This window comes from Bidens hawaiensis, unplaced genomic scaffold (assembly GCF_021521415.1).
Source record: "Bidens hawaiensis isolate Kalapana, Puna unplaced genomic scaffold, B.hawaiensis_p1.1 tig00025413_1, whole genome shotgun sequence".
NCBI lineage: Eukaryota > Viridiplantae > Streptophyta > Magnoliopsida > Asterales > Asteraceae > Bidens > Bidens hawaiensis.
In genome coordinates this window covers 147,514-170,391 of record NW_027494064.1, presented here as the reverse complement: position 1 = coordinate 170,391, position 22,878 = coordinate 147,514, and the positions used below count along the sequence as shown (strand labels likewise).

Here is a 22,878-nt window from a genome sequence, read left to right as displayed (position 1 = left end):
ATTAAAATAATTAATAGTTAGTAATAGTAATTGTTGGGCTTATATATATTTAATTCTTATTTGATCCATTTTTTCATTTCATTTATATATCACTAGCTAGGCAACTTGAAATTAATGAAAAAGAGAATAAAAATCCCATATATTTTGGGATAATATATTTTTATTCACAAGATATCATATAGGAAATTAGGAATATCAACTACATAAATACTGGTTATTATAAATACATGATCACTCCATTAGTCCATTCATCCCACCATGAACATGAACATGAACATGAACATGAAGGAGCTCTGGACAACAATAGCATCTCTCATGGGGGTCTTAGCCTTCTTCCAAACCTTACTTCACACCATCATTCCACCTCAACTCCGTCTCTTGTTCCTTAAACTCTTCCAACGTTTGTTTAACTCCTACAACTCCTATTGTTACTACGAAATCAACGATTTCGACGGCATTAACACGAAAGAACTCTACGATGCGGTTCAGCTTTACCTTCCCTTCACCATCTCAAGCGACACTTCCAACTCTCTATCCCTCACTCGCGGTCTTAATTCGTCCGTTATCACCTTCGGGATCAAGGACAATGATCCCATGTCAGACGTGTTCCACAACGTTAACGTTATGTGAGAACACGTCGTGACGCCCAGACAGTCCTAGCCTCAGTGGCGGGGAATGTCAGAGGAGAAGCGTAAGTTCACGCTTCGGGTTAATAAAAAGGATAAACCGCGTATCCTTAATGATTACCTTGAGTTCATAACCGAAAAGGCGAATGAAATCAAGAGGAAGAATCGGGAGCAGTTTCTGTACACGAATAACGGCTCGACATTGCAATGGGATCGCGTGCGGTTTAAGCACCAGAGCACGTTTGAAACGCTCGCGATGGACCCGGTTAAGAAGGCGGAGATAATGTCTGATCTACGCGATTTTGCGGATGGGGGTAAGGCGTTTTATAAGCGCACGGGGCGTGCGTGGAAGAGAGGGTATCTGTTGTACGGTCCGTCTGGGACCGGGAAATCAAGTATGATCGCGGCCATGGCGAATTACCTCAAGTATGATATTTTCGACCTCGAATTGACCGAGGTCAAAACAAATTCCGACCTTCGGAGGTGGCTTATGAAAACGAGTTCGAGATCAATAATCGTGATCGAAGATATCGATTGTTCGAAAAATCTCACAAATCGTAAAAAAATGGATTCGGAAAAGAGCGGTTCGGATGGTCACGGGACCAATATTACGTTATCCGGGTTGTTGAACTTTACGGACGGGTTATGGTCGTGTTGCGGGTCTGAAAGGGTATTCATTTTCACAACGAATCATATTGAGAAACTTGACCCCGCATTGTTACGGAGTGGGTGGATGGATATGCATGTGTTCATGAGCTATTGTTCGGCTTAAGATTCTGCTTAAAAATTACTTGGACTGTGATGGCGGGGATATCGAGAGTGCCGTTTTGGAGGATCTTGCGGCGCTGATCGACGAGGCGGAGATGACTCCTGCAGATATTAGTGAGGTGTTGGTTAAAAACAAGCGAGATAAGGGCAAGGCGGTCAGGGAGCTGTTAGAGGAGTTGAAGAGTAAGGTGGAAGAGAAAAGGACATTGAATAGTCTGAAAAGAGTTGGTGGTGATGACGTGAAGAAAGATTTGGATAAATGAAAGGATATTGGTATTAGTTAATTTATTAAGTACTAGATTGAAACCCATATAATACATGAATAGTTAAAATGTAAAAAATAATATAAAAAGTTAAAAAGAATAATAATATATTGATATAAAAAATTACGAACAATTGACTGCCATGTGTAGTTAAATATAGATGTAACATAGACATATGTGAGCAATGACACTTCTAAAACAATTAAATAGTTATTAAGAGCTGGTAAATGTTACCATGTTTCTAGCTGATTCACCAGCAATTCAATTGTGGTTATGAAGTTGATTTGTAGAGATATTTTTTTTAATAAGAGTCTAACGTAACGTAGAACTTTGCTGAACCGAAAAACATTACAAACGTGAATACGACAACGACACTTATATATAGAATGTATGATGTATCAACAGCGTATCTACGTTTACACCGTTGCCCAAAACACCCTCGGTTCTAAGTTATGACACACAATCGTACGTATTATGATTTTCACGCGAGGACTTTAATAATTGTGTTTCGGACCATAATTACTTTTATCGTAGAATGGTCCACATGACCAATCCCATCGTGTGAGTTAGCATAAGTTATCAATCATTAAAATATATCTTTGTAGAAAATAAATACTCATGAACTTTGGTGAACTTAGTACATAGATAGAAAACCAAAAACACCGTCATAAATGTAGGAAACATTATCAACAAAAATACAATAAAGGAACTTTCAAGTTCTAAGTAAAACAGGTCGTTTAACAAAAGTCAACAAACAATCTTAAAACGAGAGTAAATATGTAAAAGTTTAAGAATATATCAACATAATGAAATCCTTGGGGGTTAAGAACGTAAATAGGAATAACATCATATGACTTTTTTTAAATCGAGTTTGGATAGATGATAAAATTATGAATTAACAAAGTTAATATAAAAAGTATACATACGGCTTCTATTGGTTAGCTATGATCATAAATATATCCATAACCTCTTGTTTTTAATAAGCGAAAAGTGCTTGTGGTAACCGATCATAAGCTGTTAGATTGAGTAACAAATTTGCACATGAATTATAGACTAGAGATATCGGAGAATAAAGAGGATAATCATAAAATAATGGAGAGTCATTACCATAATTAAGCTGAAGTGAACATAAAGATAATGATAGAATGTTATACTTGAGATAAGTAGTGTTGTGGATTTGAGTTAAACATAAGAACACGGATAGTTAAAAGTCGTCATAATTCATTTAAACTGAAACGAAATAAATAATAAGGAAAAGTTGAAATCGATGAGGGTCTTCGAGTAGCTTGAATCCTTAGTTTCGGTTGATTTTGAACATTTTTCCTTGTGTATCTGGGAGGGTTGATATTCATGAAGTTGATTGATCAGGCTTTGTTGGGCTTAAATAGCTTGAATAGGTTGCATGGATGAGGTTTGATAACCGGGTGCCGTTTAAGCACCCGTGCACGTTTGAAACGCTCGCGATGGACCCGGTTAAGAAGGCGGAGATAATGTCGGATCTCCGCGATTTTGCAGATGGTGAGGCGTTTTATAAGCGCACGGGGCGTGCGTGGAAGAGAGGGTATCTGTTGTACGGTCCGCCTGGGACCGGGAAGTCAAGTATGATCGCGGCCATGGCGAATTACCTCAAGTACGATATTTACGATATCGAGTTGACCGGCGTCAAAACAAATTCGGACTTACGAAAGTTGCTTATAAGTACGAGTTCGAAGTCGATAGTCGTAATTGAAGACATTGATTGTTCCGTTAATCTAGCAAATATTAAAAAAAGGATTTAAAAAAAAGTGGTCCGAATACTAAATCCAAATCCGGACCTGGTGGAGCTGGTGGTCCCACCAGTAACTCAATTACCCTATCGGGTTTATTGAACTTTACTGACGGGTTATGGTCGTCTTGTAGGTCGGAGCGGATATTCGTTTTCACAACGAATCATATTGAGAAACTTGACCCCGCGTTATTACGGAGTGGGCGGATGGATATGTATTTGCTCATGAGCTATTGTTCGTTCCCGGCGGTTAAGATTCTACTTAAAAATTATTTGGATTGTGATGACGGGGATATCGAGAGCGATGTTTTGGAGTATCTCGCGGCGCTGATCGATGAGGCGGAGATGACTCCTGCGGATATTAGTGAGGTGTTGATTAAAAACAAGCGTGATAAGGATAGGGCGGTCAAAGCGTTGTTAGAGGTGTTGAAAAGTAAGATGGAGAAGAAAAGGACGGGTGAGAAGGAGAAAGAGAAGAAGGGGGGGTTGGATAATCCGAAAGGAGTTGATGGTGTGGCGATGGGCGGTGGCGATGACGTGGAGGTAGAATTGAAGAAAGATGGGGTAGATGAAAAGGATAATGGGATTAATTAGTTAATTAAGAAATTTATTAAAGGTAATTTTTGGGTTAATCAACAAAGTTATGAATTTTATGATACTAAGTTACACTTATGTTTGGAATTTTTCATTTCCTTCTTGTTTTAGTGTTGGTCTCTTATTTTTTATGGTTACAAGCTTAATCATTATTGTTTGTTAAAACGTAACACGTTTGCTATTTTATGCCTGCTTAGTGTTGCAAATGCATCCCTTTGAGTATTTTGGTTAAGTTTGACTATTTTCTGGTCAAACTTGACATTTGTAAGGCCCAATTATTTTGGTTTATCTCTGAAATGTTTGGAGAACCTGGTGGGTCAAAACTCTGCTGCTTTTGCTCATATCAAGGGTAAATTGGTCATTATTTTTGGCATGATAAAAGTCCATATTCTTGTGGGAAAAGGCAAAATACTTTGGTCAACATGTTTGCTTGGTATAGATGGCTTTAGAGCATCACCAGTGTAACAAATCCATTCATTTCATGCATATCATATTCTAAACAAACTTATAAAAACATTTATTTCTCTTTCGGTGGTTATTATTACTCGCTCTTGTTTCAGACCGTCACCTTATCACATACTTTTTCCTTTATTTAATATAGAATTAATGTTAATAAGCCCACTATCAAGTGGATGTTCTTGCTCATGGAGGAAATACAAACCACTCCAATGAGAGATGTGGTTTGTAAATCCAAACGACGTCACGAGGGCACCATTAGATTAGAGATGTTCTTACAACTGGTACAATAGTTGTCAAAAGGTTAATAACATATGGAAGCCTATTGGAAGGGTAGTTTAGGCATTACAGATAGAGAAACTGTGTTTAATAATTGGAATCCATTAATACGATTGGGCTTTACTATATGTGACTGGTGGGCCTGTTGGATTTTAAGGATATGGGGAAACAACCAGGCTAAAGCCTACTAGGCCACTACTTTTTATTTTTTGGAGGGCTGGTTTAATGATTGGGCTTTGATGTGGGTCTACATGTGGATCTGACCAATATCCGAACAACTGTTCTGACTTCTGATCATAAACGGGCAAACTTCGAAATTCTTTTGTCAAAACAATTGTCCGGCCGATATCTGCACCGGGGTGAGCATTAACCGAATCAAAACTAACCGAAAACCTCAAGTATTTTCTACACCCTCGGTTAATGATATCAATCGAACCGAAGCGAAGTGAATCATTCATATTTTCATAGGTTTCTAGCTTTTATACATCAATTTTATGTTTTATACCACTATTTCATGTATTTAGACAATCATTTCATGTATTTCTAAGTAAAAGTTTTAAATAAAACTTGATTTTCGTTATTAATAGAAAACCAAAAAATTACAAAAAATCAAACCAATTATATAAAAACCGAATGATTAATTTGGTTGTCACTAATAACCAAACGTTACCGAACCGTGCACACCCCGGTGACTATAACTGACGATCAAATTATAAAACTTTTTGATCAAAACGACAATCGGGCCGAGATGTCAATTGGGTATTGACCCAAATCAAATTTAAGCCCTAAATATTAGCAGCAGTGCAGTTCTACTCAAACACAATTTTGCCGGTAACAATGGACACTAATCAAGTACGAACCCTAATCCTAATTTTTGTATATTTGTTGTTTTGTTTACAGTTAGTTGCGTTAGTTTATTTAATTAGCGTTATGATTATGATTATGATTATGATTGTGTAAGTATATTAATATTAATGCAGGTTGATGATGAATACGAATTAGTAATGGAATTATCTGAGAAAGATATTCTGTTTGAGAAGAAAAAGGTTAGGGTTTTAATGAATTATGCAGAATCTTGATTTAGGTGTGTATATGAGCCGAGCCCGAGCTCGAACTTTGATTTACAAGAGACTGAGTTTGGCTCGTTAGTTGTTTTTTTTCGAGCTCGGGCTCGGCTCGTTTATTATTAAGTTAATTAATTTGTATAAGTTTTCACCTATTTTTATATTTTGAGAAAAACCTTAACCAGCCTAAGCTTGACTCGAGCTTGTGTGCAGTGCGTGCGTTAATCGTGTCGGGCTGGTGGGTTAGCGGGCTGACGAATTGCGGATTGGCGGGTTGAAATGTGCAACCAGAACTTGATCCATGTTATTATTCGTGTCAAAGATTTCAACCCTAACCTGCACACACACAAATTCGGGTCGGTAGAGAAAACGACCCGTTTGACTCATTTACCAAAGAAATTTAAAAGATTTTTTAAATGAAATGGATATAATTTTTCGAGTCGGTAGAGAAAATGAGTAATATGATTTTTTTTTAAATAACTAAGATCATGAAATTTGATTCAAAATTGCAAGAGTATATTCTGAAAATGGAAAACGGAAAAAACAAAAAGTTAAAATAATCATAAAACTTTAAATTTGATTACTTAAACGGGTTAACGGGTCAACCCGAACCCAACCCGTTTTATAAAACGGGTCATTTTAGTCAACCCGAACCGACCTGTTCTTTAAACGTGTCTTGTTAGTCAACCCAAAACCTTTTTTTTTGTGTCAGGTTTGGGTCGTGTCAATAGCTGCCGCCCCTAGCTTAAATGACCCAAAGCTCGGTTGTATAGTGTGAAGTTAATACATAGAAGTCTAAAAGAGTTAAAACTTAAAAGTTCTTTGGGTTCGTTAAGGCTCGATGAGCCTAAATGATCTTCCCATACAAGGTTTGAGCTTGGGCTTGATAACTAAACGTGTTTCATTTGAGGCTCAGGCCCTTTTCAAGCCTTTTTATCGATCCGATTTTGAGTAGCTCGTGAGCAGCTCAGCTTGTTTGCACCCGTATATAAAATCATTTCGTTTTTTTATAGAAACTATTAGAAGTCAAGGGGTTCGATCCCAATGGAAAAGCTAGAATCAAGAGCAATTGTAGTGTCGAGTTGTTGAATTCTGTTTTGGAAGAGATGATTGAGAGAGCACGAATCATACACTCTGATGAGGTAAATGAGTCATTGTAATAATAATAATAATAATAATAATAATAATAATAATTCATTAATACATTTTACTAATTTACCCTCATGATTGTTTATTATTTATTAATTATCAGGTTGATCTTTACTTTGGATGGACTGATGATGCTCATCCGGTGGGATTTTGCAGTCAAAGGAATGAAGTGGAGTCTCTTAACTCAATCTTGTCACTCGTTAATAAGTCAAAGTCAAACAATCAACAAGTTTTTCAAGATCTTAAGAATGTGACTCTCGATTTGATTCATAAGTTTGAGAATAATATTAAAGAAGACATTAAAGTTCTCGCCAATCGGAACTTGGATAATGAGAAGTGTTTATTACAATGGGGCGAAAGTAATGGCGTTAAATCTAAACTTGATATAGCTTGTAAGTTCTTAGTTTAATAACCATTTTATAAATATGTTACAAAATGAGAGAGAAAGCGTAATCTACATATTGTGTTCATTGACCTAGAAACGGCGTATGACAGTGTTCCACGCCAACTTCTCTGGGATAGCCTTGAGGTAGAGGGGTTTCGGGGAAATACATAGAGATAATTAAGGATATGTATTCCAACTCTGAAGCAAGCGTTTGTGCGCCTGTGGGGGATACCGACTTCTTCCCCGTGGAGGTAGGCCTTCATCAGGGATCAGCGATGAGCCCGTTTCTTTTTGTGGTAGTCCTAGACGAGTTGTCAAAGTCAATCCAGGACCCTGTTCCATGGTGCATGCTCTTCGCAGACGATATTGTGTTGATTGCCGAGAGTAAACAAGATCTCAACATGAGGCTAGAGGAGTGGCGAGCTGCTTTAGAGAGTAAAGGTTTAAAGATTAGTCGGTCAAAGACGGAGTATCTTTACTGTGACTTTGGTGGAGTAAACGAGGATGACGACGCTCAAATCACCATTGAAGGCCAAGAGGTTCCGCAGTCAACCAAGTTCAAATACTTAGGATCGTTTGTACAAAGTGATGGGGGCATAGATAGTGACATAGCTCACCGTGTCCAAGTAGGATGGTGTAGATGGAGAGCGGCCACAGGGGTATTGTGTGACAGGAGGTTCCCAACTAAATTAAAGGGAAAGTTTTATAGGGTTGCAGTTAGACCTGCGATGCTATACGGAACAGATTGTTGGGCCATCAAAAAGACACATGCACGTAAGTTTGAGGTAGCAGAGATGCGGATGCTAAGGTGGATGTGTGGGCACACAAGGTTAGACCGAATAAGAAACGAGGAGTTTCGGGATAGACTAGGGGTAGCTAGTATATCAGATAAAATAAGAGAGGGCAGATTGAGATGGTTTAGACATGTAAAAAGAAGACAACAAATGGATCCCGTTAGATCAGTGGAAACTATCCTTGTAGAGGGGAGAAGGGGTAGAGGTAGACCCAAATTGACTTGGGACGAGAGGATTATGTATGATTTGCTAGATTTGCACCTCTCTGAGGACATGGTTCAGGTAGGACCTCCTGGAGACGTAGAATTAAGGTTAAAGACCCGTAGAATGAGGGGTTATTTCTTGTTTTAACTTTGTATTATATTATTTTCAATATTAGTATTTTCATTCTATATTTATGGTATTATTATTATTATTTAGTCTATCTATTATAGATGCTGCTTAAATGTTACCACTAGTTTATTGTTCCTAGTATAGTATTTATTTACTACTTTTTTCTTTTATTTTTTATTTTATTATTAGTATTTTATTTTATTTTATATTTTTTATCAACTTATTTTTGAGTTGGGGGTCTCACTGGAAGCAACCTCTCTATTCTTAGGGATAGAGGTAAGGTCTGTCTACATCCCACCCTCCCCAGACCCTACGGATAACGTTAGTTATTTGTGGGATATGCTGGGTATGATTGTTGTTGTTTGTTACAAAATGATTTTTATATTTATTGTAACTTTTTTAATTTCTTATTAATACAGATTTTGAAGAAGCTGGAAGGGGAGCTATAGCTAGTGAAGATCTTGAAGTTGGAGATATTGCTTTGGAAATCCCGGTATCTGTCATTATTTCAGATGACATTATACAAAACACAAGTATGGTACGTTAAAAAATTATTTGTGTATATGTTTATTATTCATGTTTCACTAACATATGAAATTATTAATCATGTATATTTGTTACAGTTTCCAGTATTAGAAAAAGTAGATAGCATCTCATCCGAGACAATGTTATTATTATGGAGTATGAAGGAAAAACATGATATCAACTCGAGATTTAAGCCATACTTCGATTCTTTACCAGAAGCGTTTAATACAGGTAGTTTTGAAAATAACGAGCTCGATACATTTTCTTTACATATTATTTAATATTTAATTGATATTGTTTTATTATTATAGGATTAAGCTTTGGAATTGAAGCAATTATGGCTCTAGAAGGAACACTTCTTCTATAAGAGATAGTTCAAGCAAAGGAGGTAATGTTTATTGACTTTTTTAAGAACAATATTTGATTCTATTAAGTTTTATTTTTTATTTGCAGCATTTGCGGTCACAGTATGATGATTTAGTTCCATCTTTATACAACAATTATCCCGATATATTTCCTCCAGAGTTTTACACGTGGGATGAATTCTTATGGGCGTGTGAGTTATGGTACTCAAATAGCATGAAAATAATGTTTAGTGACGGGAAACTTAAAACATGCTTAGTTCCCATTGCAGGATTCCTGAATCATTCGGTTCGTTAATCCTCCTTTCTTTTTATGAATATAATTTTCTGCAACTTTATATAAAAAAAGTTTATAATAATCTTTGCAGTTATCCCCGCACGTAATGCATTACGGAAGAGTAGATAATATTACAAATTCGTTGAAATTCCCGCTTGTAAGACGATGCAAAATGGGAGAACAATGTTATCTTACATATGGGAATTTGTCAAGCTCGCATTTAATTACTTTCTATGGTTTTTTACCGAAAGGAGACAATCCGTATAATGTTATCCCGCTTGGTATTTTTTAAAACTTTTACATTTTTAGAACTCGTGATTTAGGTTTTATTTTGATATATCTTTATTCTTGTTTTGTTGCAGATTTTGATCTTTCTGAGGTTGATAACACGGATGAGACGCGTCATGTATCTAATTGGTCTACTCATATGGTTCGGGCCATGTGGCTTTCAAGTAACCATGGGATGCTTCATTACGGGTTGCCACGTCCTTTGTTGGAATGTCTTCGTGAAGCTCGTGGTTTGTTTCTACAATCAGATGTCACTGTAATAGCTCTTTTATTACTTTATTTTGTTAAATTGACTTGCTATTTAGTAACTTTGAATTTGTATGCATTATTAGGTACACGAAAAGTTGGAAGTTGAATCGGAAATTCTTGAAGATCTTCAATCTACGTTTGATTCCATGTTGGAAAACTTGGGCGAGACAGAAGCCAGGTATTATAATGGGCTTTTCTGTTGGTCGTCATTTTTGGCCGTGTATGTTTTTAAGTTCTTTAATTTTTATTTAATTTTTTTAACTTTAGGGAAAACTGTGAATGGGATGTTAAGCTAGCACTGGATTATAAAGATTTGCAAAGACAGATTATTGCATCGATTGTGAATTCGTGTTATGCTGGTCGACAGTTGGTGGAAAATGAGCTACAAAAGTATACCAATAATGACTAGCACGTACACAGTTGACTAGAGGCGTCATTGCAGTTTTTAAAGGCACATCCGTCAGTTAAATGGAAAGCTCTACTGAATCGTCTTTCAATGCATATATTGATGCAGGCGGCTATTCGGCTATGATATGAGGTTACATTGTTGAAAAGAAGTTAAATGTACTATATATTAGTCTGTTGGTTTCGTGTTATATTTTGTTTAATTTTAAGTTTGGAATAGTTGCTTATATGTATACATTAGCAGGTCAGTTTTGCAACATTCTGCTGTTATTGTTTTTTCTTGAACATTTTAGAGCCGGAACTTGTTCTGTTAGTTTGTTGCAACTATTTAAGGATGGTAATTTCAATAAGTTACACAATACTAGGGATGGCAAAGGGGTTGGGGTTGGGGTTGGGTCAGAACGGGTTAGGGCTGGAGCGGGTCAATTATAAAAAGGGTTGTTTTGGGTCGGGTCGAACGGGTTTGGGCTGGAACGGGTGATCACGGGTTTTGGGTCGATTTTTTTTAAACTAGGACCATGCAGGAAACATTTTAGCTTTTCTTTTTTTTTTTTGTTTTTTTTATTTAAATTTTGAGTTATGATTTTTTATTATTTTTTTGAGGGGTTTATTATTAAGATAAAAAACTTCTAAAAAAATCATAGCTCAATATAAATCAAAAACAAAAAAACATAAAAAACTAAAATGTTTAATCCGTTGTCCTCGTTCAAAAAAAGAAAAAGAAAAAAAACCATTAATAAGCCGAAGCCGAAAAAATCGACGAAAAGGAAACAAAAAACCAAAACTGGTATTTTGATTATTAATAGACCAAATTGTTATTTTCTTTGGTTAAATTAGAAAAACATTACCATCTTTTCATATGTATTTTTTAAAAATTAAAGATTTTTTTTTGGAACTGAACTGGGCCAAATGTTTAAAGAAAGTATAAATGCAAGTTAGTATTTGAAGATCTCAAGTGATGTCCATTTGGATGCTTTGAGGTTTAAGTACGTACTTGAGAGTTGAGACTATGTAGCAACAATCAATTTTGTTTGTTCCGCTCAAGCTGGTTGTTATAATCCAAAGGTGGAAAATATCATAAGATCGTGTTGAAGCATCAGAAGAATGATTGTCAGAGTCAAGTTTGACATGGTTGGTTGAAGGCAAGAATTTCCATGGTGGATTAGGTGTGTCCAACGAGAAAAGCTAGTCACTGGAATAAGAGACTTTCGAGCTTCCCTTTAGCCACGAAGCTAAAGTGAATCCTGCATTTCACGGTGATAACGCGGATATGCAGCAATGCACAATGACGTCCATGTTTTAATTGCGGATTTTCTAGAGACATCGAGGGGTTTTACTAAAAAAATCCCCATATACGTCCCGTATAGCCCTATAGTCGTATATGGGGCGTATAACCCTATACAGGACGTATAGGAGCGTGTTTGGTGTCCCTAGGAGAACCCTTTAATTGTGGCAGAATGTGACATGCCAAATGTTTGAAGGTCTTGTCTATCTAGTTTGTGCTAAAAAAATCTACCACTTGTGGTCTAGTGATAGGAGGTTTGGATTCCCTAGTGGAGACCCAAGTTCGATCCCTACTTGTGTTACTTTTGGTGGACTATAGCAATGAATGATTTGAGCTAAAACTTGTGCAAAGGTTGTCAGTTCGAATCCTGAGCCCACCCGATTTTTCTTCCCACCGTATATTATACTAGAGAGCTCTGCTCTTGTGATGGCACAACAACCGTCAAGTAAAAGCCGACGGTATGTTTCCCGAGGAACGCCCAAGCCACTCTGAAGCCTAAGTCGTAGTTCCAAAAAAAAAAAATTAGTTTGTGCTAAAATCCTTTACATAGAGTTGCACAAACCGAGTATTTTCAGGACCCGGAATCGGGTAGGAACCGGTTTCGAGTAGGGTCAACAAAAGTCCAAACCAGGTTGGGTATGAACCGGTTTCAGGTATTATCGGGTACTTGACCGGGGTTTTCAGGTTTTTTTGGAGTTTCGAATCAGGTACAGGTTCGTGGAGAAACCCGAAACAAAGTCGTACCCACAATTCAGGTACGCTATGAACCGGTTCCGGGTATTATGTACATTTGGGCCTAACAAAGACAAAAGTCTTACATCTACCAAAACGTTTATTATTATTATTATTATTATTATTATTATTATTCGTCTCCGATAATCACCAGATGAGTCGTTACTCTCCGCATCTATGATCATCAGATCACCCTGCAACATTCATTTCTCAATTCAACTTCAATTCCTCAATTGATCTTCAACGTTAGCTCCAAATCCCACATCAGTAAGTCATCCTAATCATTACATAATCTCAATTTCATATATCCATTTATTTGCAAATCCTATTGACCCACAATACCACATAGATTACACTCCAATTGACCCAGATTCACATCACCAATCCATATTATTAACCCGATCCGACCCAATTCCATATTACCCACTTCAGTTTAAACCCTAGATCTAGGCTTACAGTTAGGGTTATTGTTATTGCTATTGTTATTGTTATACAGTTACCCATGTCTTGTTTAGCTTTATCTCTCCAACCCACTAACGGATCCGACATCCTGCTCCAAACCCGCGAGTGGTTCCCGCCCGCACGCGCTCTCATGGCGTTATCTGCTTTCCGCCAGACCCGGCTCGCTTTTGCCACCGGAAAGAATCAAAATGCGGAGGATGGCGACACATCGTTGGGAGACGACCCTTTGGCGGCGTCCAGCGGGCAGGTTATTGTCGGTGTTGAGAGCCGGTACCGTGTCGTGTACAGGCTGGTGAATTCGATATACGTGTTGGGGATTACGACGGTTGATGATGATTGTATGAATAATGTGTTTGAGTGTATTAGTATTGTTAACCAGGCGGTGAGTGTTGTTGTGACCGCGTGTCGTGGTGTGGATGTTACACCGGAGAAGCTCGGGAGGAAGTATGCGGAGATATATATGGCGTTGGATATTGTTTTGAGGGGTGTTAGTAATATTAGGCTGGCGGCAATGCTTGCGTCTTTGCATGGAGATAGTATTGCGAAAATGGTGCATTCGGCTTTGAGTAGCGAGAGTAAGCTTCGTGGAGCGGAAAATTGGGGAAACGTGGATTATCAGTCTGCTGAACATGAGTCGGGTGAGATAGCGTTTTCGAGTGCGAGTTTTGAGCTGCCTCCCGAGGCTTTAGAGGCTGGTGATGAGGTGGCAGCGGTTATTACCCAGGCTGAACCGGGGCCGATTGTTGATCAGCAAGATGAGTCGAAGCAAGAAGATGATCAAACCGAGAAGGACCCGTTTGCTGCGAGTGATAATCTTAACAAACCGGTTGATCTTGTTGGTGGGTTCAAGAAAGATAAAGAGCAAGCTGCTGACTTGTCGATTGTTTTGTCGGGTCTTGAAGTTACCACGTTACCCCCGGCCGCAGCCACTGAGTCGACTCACATTGGTGTTGAAGGGTTTGAAGGCGATTATGGTGGGATTGAGTTTAGTAAAGACGGGTCGACTTTACCTGAAGATTTTGAAGGTTTAAATCAAGCGTGGGGTGGCGGTTTAGATGCATCCGAGTTTGTCGATTCAAAGAAAGTACCGAAATCTCAAGGTCTCGGCGGGCTCGAGTTATTGGAAACCCGTGACGCCCCGGTTACCAAACCCGCAGCCGGGGCCGACACACCTCTTGAAGACCTTGTAACGAAGCAGCCCGAAATGAAAGGACCCGAGATGTACATTTCTGAAACGATCAATGCAGAGTTTAAAGAATCGTTACTCGCTCGGGTCGGGTTAATGGGCGTTATCTACTTAAAAACTTTACCTCCCAAAAACAATACAGAAACCGAGTTTTCTTTCAAGGTTGAAAACACAAACGGCGTTAAACGATTCGTTATGCATAATTCGAGTGTAAGCAGTCTCGGTAACCAAATGTTTCATGTAAAAACCGCACCCTCGGATCAACCGATTCCCATCATGAAATACAGTTTCTTACCTCGTGCGACTCCTCTGCCTTTGAGGGTTAGACTGGTCAAGCGCCACAGTGGCACTCTACTCTCAGTGATGATACAATACGTGTCGAACCCAGATTTGCCAGCTCCTTTGACCGATGTTACATTTACTCTTAAGCTTCCGGTTGACCCGAGGCTGTTAAAGGTGTCTCCAAACGCTGCATTGAACAGGTCTGAAAGAGAACTACAATGGCATGTTGACGAAATTCCTTTGAAAGGAAACCCGGTTCGGTTAAGGGCTCGGATGCCGGTTGATACGAGTGAAGAAGATACGGATGAACTTGAGGTTGTTGGTTATGTGAAGTTTTCTTATCAAGGGACGAAGTCGTTGTCTGGGCTCTCTCTGCAGCCGGTTTCTGAGGGCAAAACGGACTTTTATGAGGTTGCGCACAGGTATGAAAGTGGGGTTTATACATGTAACTGATGGATTTTGTTTGGAGTTTATTGCGTGTTGTCTATGTTTTTGTGTTAGGTTTCATGGTTGGAGAGGTATGTGATTTGAAGTGTTTTTAGTATTCTTTGCCTTTTACATAAGCTTGTTACTCGGAATCATTGTTTGTAATGACTAAGTTTTTGTGTTTCTTTGCTCCTAAGATGTTTGATTTGTAATAGGTAGAAAGTATTGCTTCAAATATGTATTTTCTTGCATGATAGTTTCACTGTTTTGTAATAGGTGAAGTATATCAAAGATATTACAGATTAATAGAATTGATGTAAACTATTTTGTTTAAATATGAAAAGAAACATGTTAGGTAGAAAGTAGTAGAGTGACTAAAGTGTAAGCGCTCATTAGTTTAGGGTTATCATTGTAATAGGTTAGTACACATATACATGAGTCATGAATGAGGAAGGTATTGATGGTTTGAGAATTAAACGCCTGTGTTCTTCTCCTAATCGATCATAAGTTTTGATTACCAATTTAACTGGCTGTTGGGCAACATTGTGTTGAGTCATTAAAAGACCTGACTGATTAAAAGGCGGGCGGCCTCTGAATCGGTCACCATGTTTTCAAAACTTGCCCATTAAGAGTTGCTTTTGTTTCGTAGGACCAAAATGTTTTCTATGCTAACGTGTCTTCCCATGATCTGAAGTAATCACCTTTTAACTTTGGATCATATTTTAGTGGATGGTTGAGACTTTCATCTCTAGTGTCTATTCCATTCAAAGTATTACTTTACCCGTCCGGAATATCAATGTAGGAATATGACGACTATATTAATATAGGTTGTCTTTGTCTTAAGACTATAAAATCAATATATGATCTTGAGCCATGCCATGCATAAGCACCAAAACTGCTTATAAATTTGCACGATGTTCATCAATTACACCACTGACACTCCTTAAAAACACCCTAACTTATACTCTTTTTCTCAAAGCTCTAGTGGAGTAGTAGATAACACGTGCTATCATCCAATTGATTTCTAATTTAACTCGAATCATTTGGCCCATGTTTTGTGCAATCATTCGGCATGGTCCCAACAATCCCCATTCATGCTTACTAAAATAATTGTCCTTTGTTGGGATGAGCAAAAATCGGTACATTCGGTTCGGTACCGGTACCGAAATCGGTACCGATTTGGTACCGTTGGTACCGAACCGGTACCAAGGTTTTGAGTTTTCTGGACGATACGGTACCGGTACGGTATGGCACCGGTATTTCCTGAATTTTACCTTAAATACCGGTACTGTCCTGGTACCGGTACCGAACCGAATATTTCGATACCGGTACCAAGAATTGGCGATTTTCGGGATTGGTATTTTCAGTACTGGTACCGGTCGGTACCGGGCTCATCCCTAGTCCTTGAGCATAACTAAACCAGCAACAAAGTTAAAAACAAACACGTGTACTTTTCAACCATAAGTCCATAACATTAACAACATTTCCAGAGAATAAAAAACCAAATATTGTCAAAAACCAGCATTATTCAAATAACAAAAATTCCAACCAACATCAAAGACATGAGTAATTTCTTGATGACATTTCACCTCTTCCTCACAAATGGTGGCAATTCAAATACCTGTCACAACATTAAAAGTACATAAATAATTAATGTTTCAAACATCATTTAAAAACTCTAATATGACAATAACTTATATATTACCTGAGAGTTGTAGAACTTGAGTTCTCTGTGATGTTTATCGCACCCTCTAACTTCTCAATAGGGTTCACATGGTTCCTAAAATCAACATGCGGTCCCTCGATTGAAGACAATATAAGTCCAATAAGACCATTGCATAATATGCAAACTGTTATCAAACCGAATATTGGTGTCTAAAAGATATGAGAAAGAAAGCAATTGCACCTTGAGTATGTGGGGAAACTTGTTCATGCACAATGACAAAATCTAACAAAGCTTTTTTATCTTGACCTCCATGAGGGAAATCTATTTTGGCTCATCATTTTGATGTTGAGTACCATTCTGTTGGGGCCTTCGTGCATCTTTTGCAAAATATTTCTTATCCAGCTTTTTAAGGGGATCAATGTGCTGCACAGGTTAAAAAAATAAGTATGAGATTCGGATCTAACACTAATACGAATAATAGAACAATAAATAAAAAGATACCTTGGTATGAAAAAGCCTTTATGCACGTTGTTGAGCAGTACCTACTACTTTTATCCTAATGCCTACCATGCAAGAAGATGATAAAATTAGCAACCGATTATGTTCATACATATTTGAATTTAGTTGAGAAAACAAAGCATTGATATAACCACTCAACAAAGTAACTAAATAAAATAAACTACATGCTCTTACTTCCTTCAGGCTTCAACTTTTTAGGACCAAGTTGAACCAGTTCATCGACCGTGCTATAGTCGTCTAGATTAACTGATGTGTTTTCTTGCACCTCATCTGCTTTATCATTGGCCCATTGCTCTTCCAACTCTGCTATCACCTGTTTAAAATAAATAAAATAAATTAAATTTACTAAAGGTTTCTGTAATTTTCATGCTTCACTTGCTAATGCAATCACTTATTTCCATTATAACATAAAAAATAAATAAATAAACTTCACCTTTTTGTCCATTTCCAATTTTCATGTACATAGAACAGTGATAATGTTATTACAAAAGCTAAGGTTCTAATGACACAAATAATTAGAAATGTGATTATTCAATAAAAGAGATTAAAAGAAGAGTTAATTACATTTGTTAATAATCTATTAAGATCTAACAAAGGCTCTGTGCGCTCAAGAAGATACACTAGATATTCTATCATTTTGCTCAGATACTTCATATACCGCCTAAGAAAACAAAACAAAGTCAGGTATGATACACTAATAATTATATAACTAAAGCTTGTCTTTAAAAAAATATCAATAGTCATTACCTTGACATTTTAAGGTTGTGGGGTATGTGTTGTGGTTGTGAAAAGGCTTCAAGGCAAGCAGTGTAATTAATATGCCTATTAGTTGGCTTGTCAAACTTAGACTTAATGTAAACATTATACAATCCATGCAAATCTTGATCCCCATATGCTTCCTGCAAACGACAAATAATAATAATGATTACAAATACTTGAATATATTAGTTAGGAAACTAAAATCAATGATATAAACAACAGTATGCGAGAGATTACCTAACCTCCCCACTGAACTCGATTTGTGGTTCTGCTTTAAGTAATTGCTCGTATTCATTGGTGGTGTCGAGAACACTAATGCTGATGGATGTTGCCTATTATACTCTAGAATCCGCATAATGATGTCATTCAGTTTACAAACCTTTTTTTAAAAAAAATTGTAATAAAGATCATATTAAGTTCCAATAATCTCCCGAATCACTTGCATGCTAGTAGGCTGATACACTCTAAATAGTTACGTTTTTTTAGCCGTGTATATATATTAAAACTTGGGTTGATTTTCATGATCCTGCTAAACTCTCGTATGCTTTACTTCTTTTTCTAAACCACTCTTTTCATCCCGACCCTATTTTTGATCAAACCCGTTTTAACCCGAACCAAACTGATGCTATTTTTTAAAAAGAAACTGGTCCCATTTTGATCCCAAACTCATTTTCCTTTGAACCCCAATTTAGCATGTTTTGGCGCGTGACCCTAATCCACCAGGCCTATACTTTTTCAGAATGTCAATCGGATTGTGTAAACGGGTTTCATGTTTTTCGGGTAGGATACCTCGGTTTTTCTGCTAATATACTATACCAAACTTTCAGTTACGGTCAACAAAACTTGCAAACTGTTTGGAATCCACTGACCCATATAAACCCAATCAGGTTCGGTTTTATTGACTAATTGGGTTGGGTTTCTCAAGTTAGTCGTTAATCGGGTTCGGGTTCAAGTAAAAACAACACCCCCAATTTATAACGGGTCGACCAGGTAACTAAAAAATATATATGTTATGCAAGTATGTTTGACTGATACGAATGACAATTTTTACTTAACATACACTTTGAAATGGTTTTGTTCCTCCATTTATTCAATCTCCTACTCCTAAGTGCGGTCAAAATCTATATAAACAATCAAAAACATCTTGTTAATAAGACATTAAGATCTCCTATGCCCTCATTAGTTGATAATAGTGAAGCTATAAAATAAAATTAAAGTAACTCACTTTCTTCTTTCTTGGCCTCTTGATTGGGGTGAATTCACCATGTGGGCTCTTGCGCTCCCAAACACCCCTATAAATCATGAAATATACAGAAACCCATGGCTTCTACACTGCTAATGACAACATACAAAAAACTTAAACCCATATTTCAATATGCATATGCTGATTAATTTTTGGGAAAACACTAAAGCTACAAGAATCCAATATCTATGTATAAAGACGGATGCTTTTCATATACTTCAATAATGTAAAAATGACTTTTTATCCACTAATATATAAGGTAGCATAAGCAAACTTATATATGCTACCTTATAAATGTCAAATTACACATTTTGATTCTTTATCATTTATGTTCCACTTGCTATACATAATTGATAAAAAGACAAAATTTAAAATTGCCTGTAACTGTTCAGCTAAGGCACCATAATTTTAAGTCGTTAAAAATATTTAAATAATCAGAAAATGAAAATATATAAAAGAACAATGGTATATTAGAGAGCAAATGTTTTGCATTGGAAACATAAAAATAATTATATATGTCCTTCTTCTCACTAACAATCACTATTTCAATAAGACGTGTTTACTTGCAAGTTGCAAACAATGACAGTGTCTTTGATATTCAACAAAAAAAAAAAAATATGTGTCAATTCAAGGACAAAATATAGAGAAATTCAAATGGGAAGCTGATAGGCTTCTCAAATTTCCAAGTGATGTGGGTAGACTTTCATTAAGAGAGTTACTACAACATACATACATAAACAAAATTCCAGTAATTTCTTCTACATACAAAGATCAATTACAGAAGATACTCACAATTATTGAATATTTAAACTTAAAATCTTCATCAAAGAAGGTAAATGTAAATCCATGAACTGCTGAGACATTGAATCAAACAGTTGGTGTGCATAACCAATTATACAAAGAAACCCCCTTTAGAATTCAGAGCAACTCGAATAATTTGTTTCTCTTCCTCAATACCCTAAAGTGATTGTTCAAAGGTTAATTTACATACATGATTACATCATCAAATGTTGAATCCTAACGCCTTTATTAGTAGCCCTAGAAATCCTCTTCCATCACAACACAACTCGTTAAACGGGGGTTTTATCAATCTTGGATTCTTATCCAACCGTCAGTTTCAAATCCCACTCTATGGTAACTATATATAATTATTATTTAAACTCATATGTATCTATAATTGTAAAATGGAAATCATGCCATGAACTTATGTGATCAATCATCAATGTGCTTAAAGAATAACAAAGAGTTATAATAAAATCATGACACAATCATCATGTAATTCTAAAACAAAAGCAAAATAAGAAACCCGAAACAATTCGAAGGAAGAATCTTTCAAAGGGTCAGAGACTCAGAGTTGTTAGTATCCATTGTTGTTGGAGACTGGTTTGGGTTGGTCATCACCCGTGTAGAAAAAGGGTTTGATTGAATACAGATTAGCGTTTTTAAGGAGCCGATGTGACGCAGAAGAAATAATATGAACACCCGTAACGCCTCCATTAATATCCAATGGAACCTTGCATTCCTCCAATGGTGATTTCTCTAGGTAGGCCTTGCACTCTTTTAGCTCCCATTTAACATTCTTAAAATACTTGGTCACTGGAGGAGACAGTTTTGCTAGAAAGTAGCCCTTGTCATCAGCCGGACAACTTGAGACCGAAAATGGTGCTAATTCAAGCCCCATATGGTTTCTTGCCAAGCAAGTTACTCGAGCCGTGGCTCCTACATGTGTACAATAATAATATGATCATAATGCTGTTTAAAATGGAAAATTGGATTTGAACAGTCCAAATTATGACTTATTGAACGATACAATTTGATCGATAATAGTCATAACTTTTACTTTTGCCAAGCGTAATCACCGGAGTTATACAAAGTGAAATTGTGTTTTAAAATTAAAATTAACTATATAAGATGATCATACCTTTAAGCGGGATGAGTTCAGAGCCGGATTTACAATAAATAAGTCCTTGAATTGCAACGGGTTTGGTCGCTGGAGCGTCTCCATAAGCACCATAAGCAGAGGCGGAAACAATTGATGCCGCCACTGAAAATAGAAGAACGATGGCACAGAACGTGGTGGTGGTGGCAGCAGCAGCGATGGTCTTCATGTTTTGATTATCAGTTTATGTATGTCTCTGAATCTAATGGCTCAAACTTGAAGGGTAGTTTTATAGTGAGAATATATGAAGTATTGAAATTATTTTATTGAGTTTTTTTTTTATATATATGTTAATGATGGGAGATCTTCAAGTACATGGGAGCACGATGGCTTCTAACAGATGTGTTTTACTCAACAATTATAGGCTACGTGTTTCATACAATCATACAAATATTTTTCAATTCTTAATTTTCTGGACAACAATTTGTCAAGTATATATCATGTAACTTGCTTTTAAATATTTCAAAGTGTTTTTTTTTTATATTTAAACTAAAAATGTTAAAAGAGAAATCTAACTTGGCAATATATAGATGTAGGATTCATACACACTAAAACACTACGTCTAGAACGGCGAGCGAGCATTCTGTGATGATTGGTGAGTGAGAAGTTGTATTGAGTAATTGTTAGTGGTGAATAATCATTAGTGTATGTGATGATCAATGTCAACTTTGTATCGAAAGTAACAAGGCTATCAACTAAGACTTAGTTATCCAATTTTCTGCTAAGAGTTTTTCACAAATGTAGCTGTCTAAATATTGGATATCTGAAATTTGGATATTTAGGGTTAAGAATTTTAGATAGTTCGAGTTAGAATTCAGATTTCTTTTATACACCCATAAATCCATAATTGAAACTAGAGGTGTACGCAACCAGTTTTAACCCAAACCGAACCGGTTTGGTCAACGGCTGGTCAAAACCGGTTTGACTCAAACCATTCGGTTTATAAACTGGTTTAGAAGCAAGATAGGCCGGCCTGGTTGTAACACCCCGACCAAAGGCGGATTATACATCGGGGCGCCACATATTGTTTCATTACTCGTGACACTATTGGGTGTCAATATTTAATAAATACATTCATTCGCGCACGCGCAGAGTAAACAAGATAACATAAATCAACATAAATCAATATATTATAAATCATAATATTCGAACAGCAAAAACTTGTCTTGTTACATTTTAATCTAGGTCCAAATAAAGAAAACTTCCTACGTGTCCACAAGCTCCAAAACAGCTACTGCAAACCTGAACATGTGTTAAAATAAACGTCAAACACTTGCGTGTTGGTGAGAAATCAAGTTTAATACAATACATAGATAACAATAAGTCTGCGCGCAACACGTGTATGTCTGGTGTTTAACAAGGGTGCAATCAGATTGTGATCAAGCCTAAATAGATCATAGCTCATAGTTCATAGTTCAATCCGTGCTCCCAATTGAGCACAAAAACGAGAAAACATCTGTGCAAGTGTAAACAAAGAAAACCGTAAACGATAGGTCTCCCGTGTTCATCTAATGGATCCATGAAAACTTCGGAATAGGCCGAACAAAGCGGTTAATGATACACACATACAAATAAACAGCCAAGTAAACGTCCTCAACACATGGGATACTGCGCGACTAAAGTTCATAAACAAGTTTAAGACTCGAGTTTGTACGAACACATGAACATCCCAAAACATTAGAAGTAAAAAGGGATTAGATACGAGATTACTCACTTGATAAACGATGCGGTGTAAGATAAAGCAAGAACCAACTTTAAACAAGCACAAGTTAACCTATAAAGAAGATTATTGTTTTA

General features: G+C 36.9%; 4 protein-coding genes and 2 pseudogenes across 5 annotated transcripts; 5 read left to right on the top strand and 1 right to left on the bottom strand.

The window, feature by feature from the left end:
• The first annotated feature begins 276 nt into the window (after positions 1-276).
• LOC143571570 (AAA-ATPase At4g25835 pseudogene) lies at positions 277-1,657 on the top strand (annotated as a pseudogene).
• Positions 1,658-3,063: 1,406 nt separating this feature from the next.
• On the top strand, positions 3,064-4,016 carry LOC143571589 (AAA-ATPase At4g25835 pseudogene; annotated as a pseudogene).
• Positions 4,017-5,585: 1,569 nt separating this feature from the next.
• On the top strand, positions 5,586-10,580 carry LOC143571569 (uncharacterized). 2 transcript variants are annotated; one of them, XM_077056959.1, is made up of 12 exons: positions 5,586-5,603; positions 5,732-5,797; positions 6,829-6,957; positions 7,068-7,356; positions 8,896-9,014; positions 9,100-9,232; positions 9,313-9,389; positions 9,455-9,652; positions 9,732-9,921; positions 10,003-10,184; positions 10,261-10,355; positions 10,445-10,580. In XM_077056959.1, exons 1-7 carry the CDS (start codon positions 5,589-5,591, stop codon positions 9,366-9,368), a joined length of 807 nt encoding a protein of 268 aa, XP_076913074.1. In that variant the 5' UTR covers positions 5,586-5,588; the 3' UTR covers positions 9,369-9,389; positions 9,455-9,652; positions 9,732-9,921; positions 10,003-10,184; positions 10,261-10,355; positions 10,445-10,580. The 2 variants fall into 2 exon arrangements, with proteins under 2 accessions (XP_076913074.1, XP_076913075.1); XM_077056960.1 differs by lacking the exons at positions 9,313-9,389; positions 9,455-9,652; positions 9,732-9,921; ... (1 more) ...; positions 10,261-10,355; positions 10,445-10,580 and having other exon boundaries at positions 8,896-9,009; positions 9,100-9,230.
• Positions 9,747-10,586, top strand: LOC143571588 (uncharacterized). Its single transcript, XM_077056973.1, has 4 exons — positions 9,747-9,921; positions 10,003-10,184; positions 10,261-10,355; positions 10,445-10,586. The coding sequence occupies exons 1-4, from the start codon at positions 9,747-9,749 to the stop codon at positions 10,584-10,586; spliced, it is 594 nt and encodes a 197-aa protein (XP_076913088.1).
• A 2,319-nt stretch (positions 10,587-12,905) lies between these two features.
• On the top strand, positions 12,906-15,131 carry LOC143571575 (uncharacterized). The gene has a single exon (XM_077056964.1). It carries the CDS (start codon positions 13,102-13,104, stop codon positions 14,980-14,982), a length of 1,881 nt encoding a protein of 626 aa, XP_076913079.1. The 5' UTR covers positions 12,906-13,101; the 3' UTR covers positions 14,983-15,131.
• A 5,356-nt stretch (positions 15,132-20,487) lies between these two features.
• On the bottom strand, positions 20,488-21,250 carry LOC143571585 (protein SEED AND ROOT HAIR PROTECTIVE PROTEIN-like). The gene is made up of 2 exons (XM_077056971.1): positions 21,064-21,250; positions 20,488-20,861 (listed from the first exon to the last, which is right to left on the bottom strand). The coding sequence occupies exons 1-2, from the start codon at positions 21,248-21,250 to the stop codon at positions 20,500-20,502; spliced, it is 549 nt and encodes a 182-aa protein (XP_076913086.1). The 3' UTR covers positions 20,488-20,499.
• Positions 21,251-22,878: the final 1,628 nt, after the last annotated feature.

Coding starts and splice junctions, on each gene's coding strand:
- LOC143571569 (XM_077056959.1), top strand. Junction 5,798..6,828: donor TTCTGTTTGAGAAGAAAAAG/GTTAGGGTTTTA, acceptor GTTTTTTTATAG/AAACTATTAGAAGTCAAGGG. Junction 7,357..8,895: donor ATCTAAACTTGATATAGCTT/GTAAGTTCTTAG, acceptor TTATTAATACAG/ATTTTGAAGAAGCTGGAAGG.
- LOC143571588 (XM_077056973.1), top strand. CDS start 9,747: ATGCATTACGGAAGAGTAGATAATATTACAAATTCGTTGAAATTCCCG. Junction 9,922..10,002: donor GTATAATGTTATCCCGCTTG/GTATTTTTTAAA, acceptor GTTTTGTTGCAG/ATTTTGATCTTTCTGAGGTT. Junction 10,356..10,444: donor TTGGGCGAGACAGAAGCCAG/GTATTATAATGG, acceptor TTTTAACTTTAG/GGAAAACTGTGAATGGGATG.
- LOC143571575 (XM_077056964.1), top strand. CDS start 13,102: ATGTCTTGTTTAGCTTTATCTCTCCAACCCACTAACGGATCCGACATC.
- LOC143571585 (XM_077056971.1), bottom strand. CDS start 21,250: ATGAAGACCATCGCTGCTGCTGCCACCACCACCACGTTCTGTGCCATC. Junction 20,862..21,063: donor TGAACTCATCCCGCTTAAAG/GTATGATCATCT, acceptor GTACACATGTAG/GAGCCACGGCTCGAGTAACT.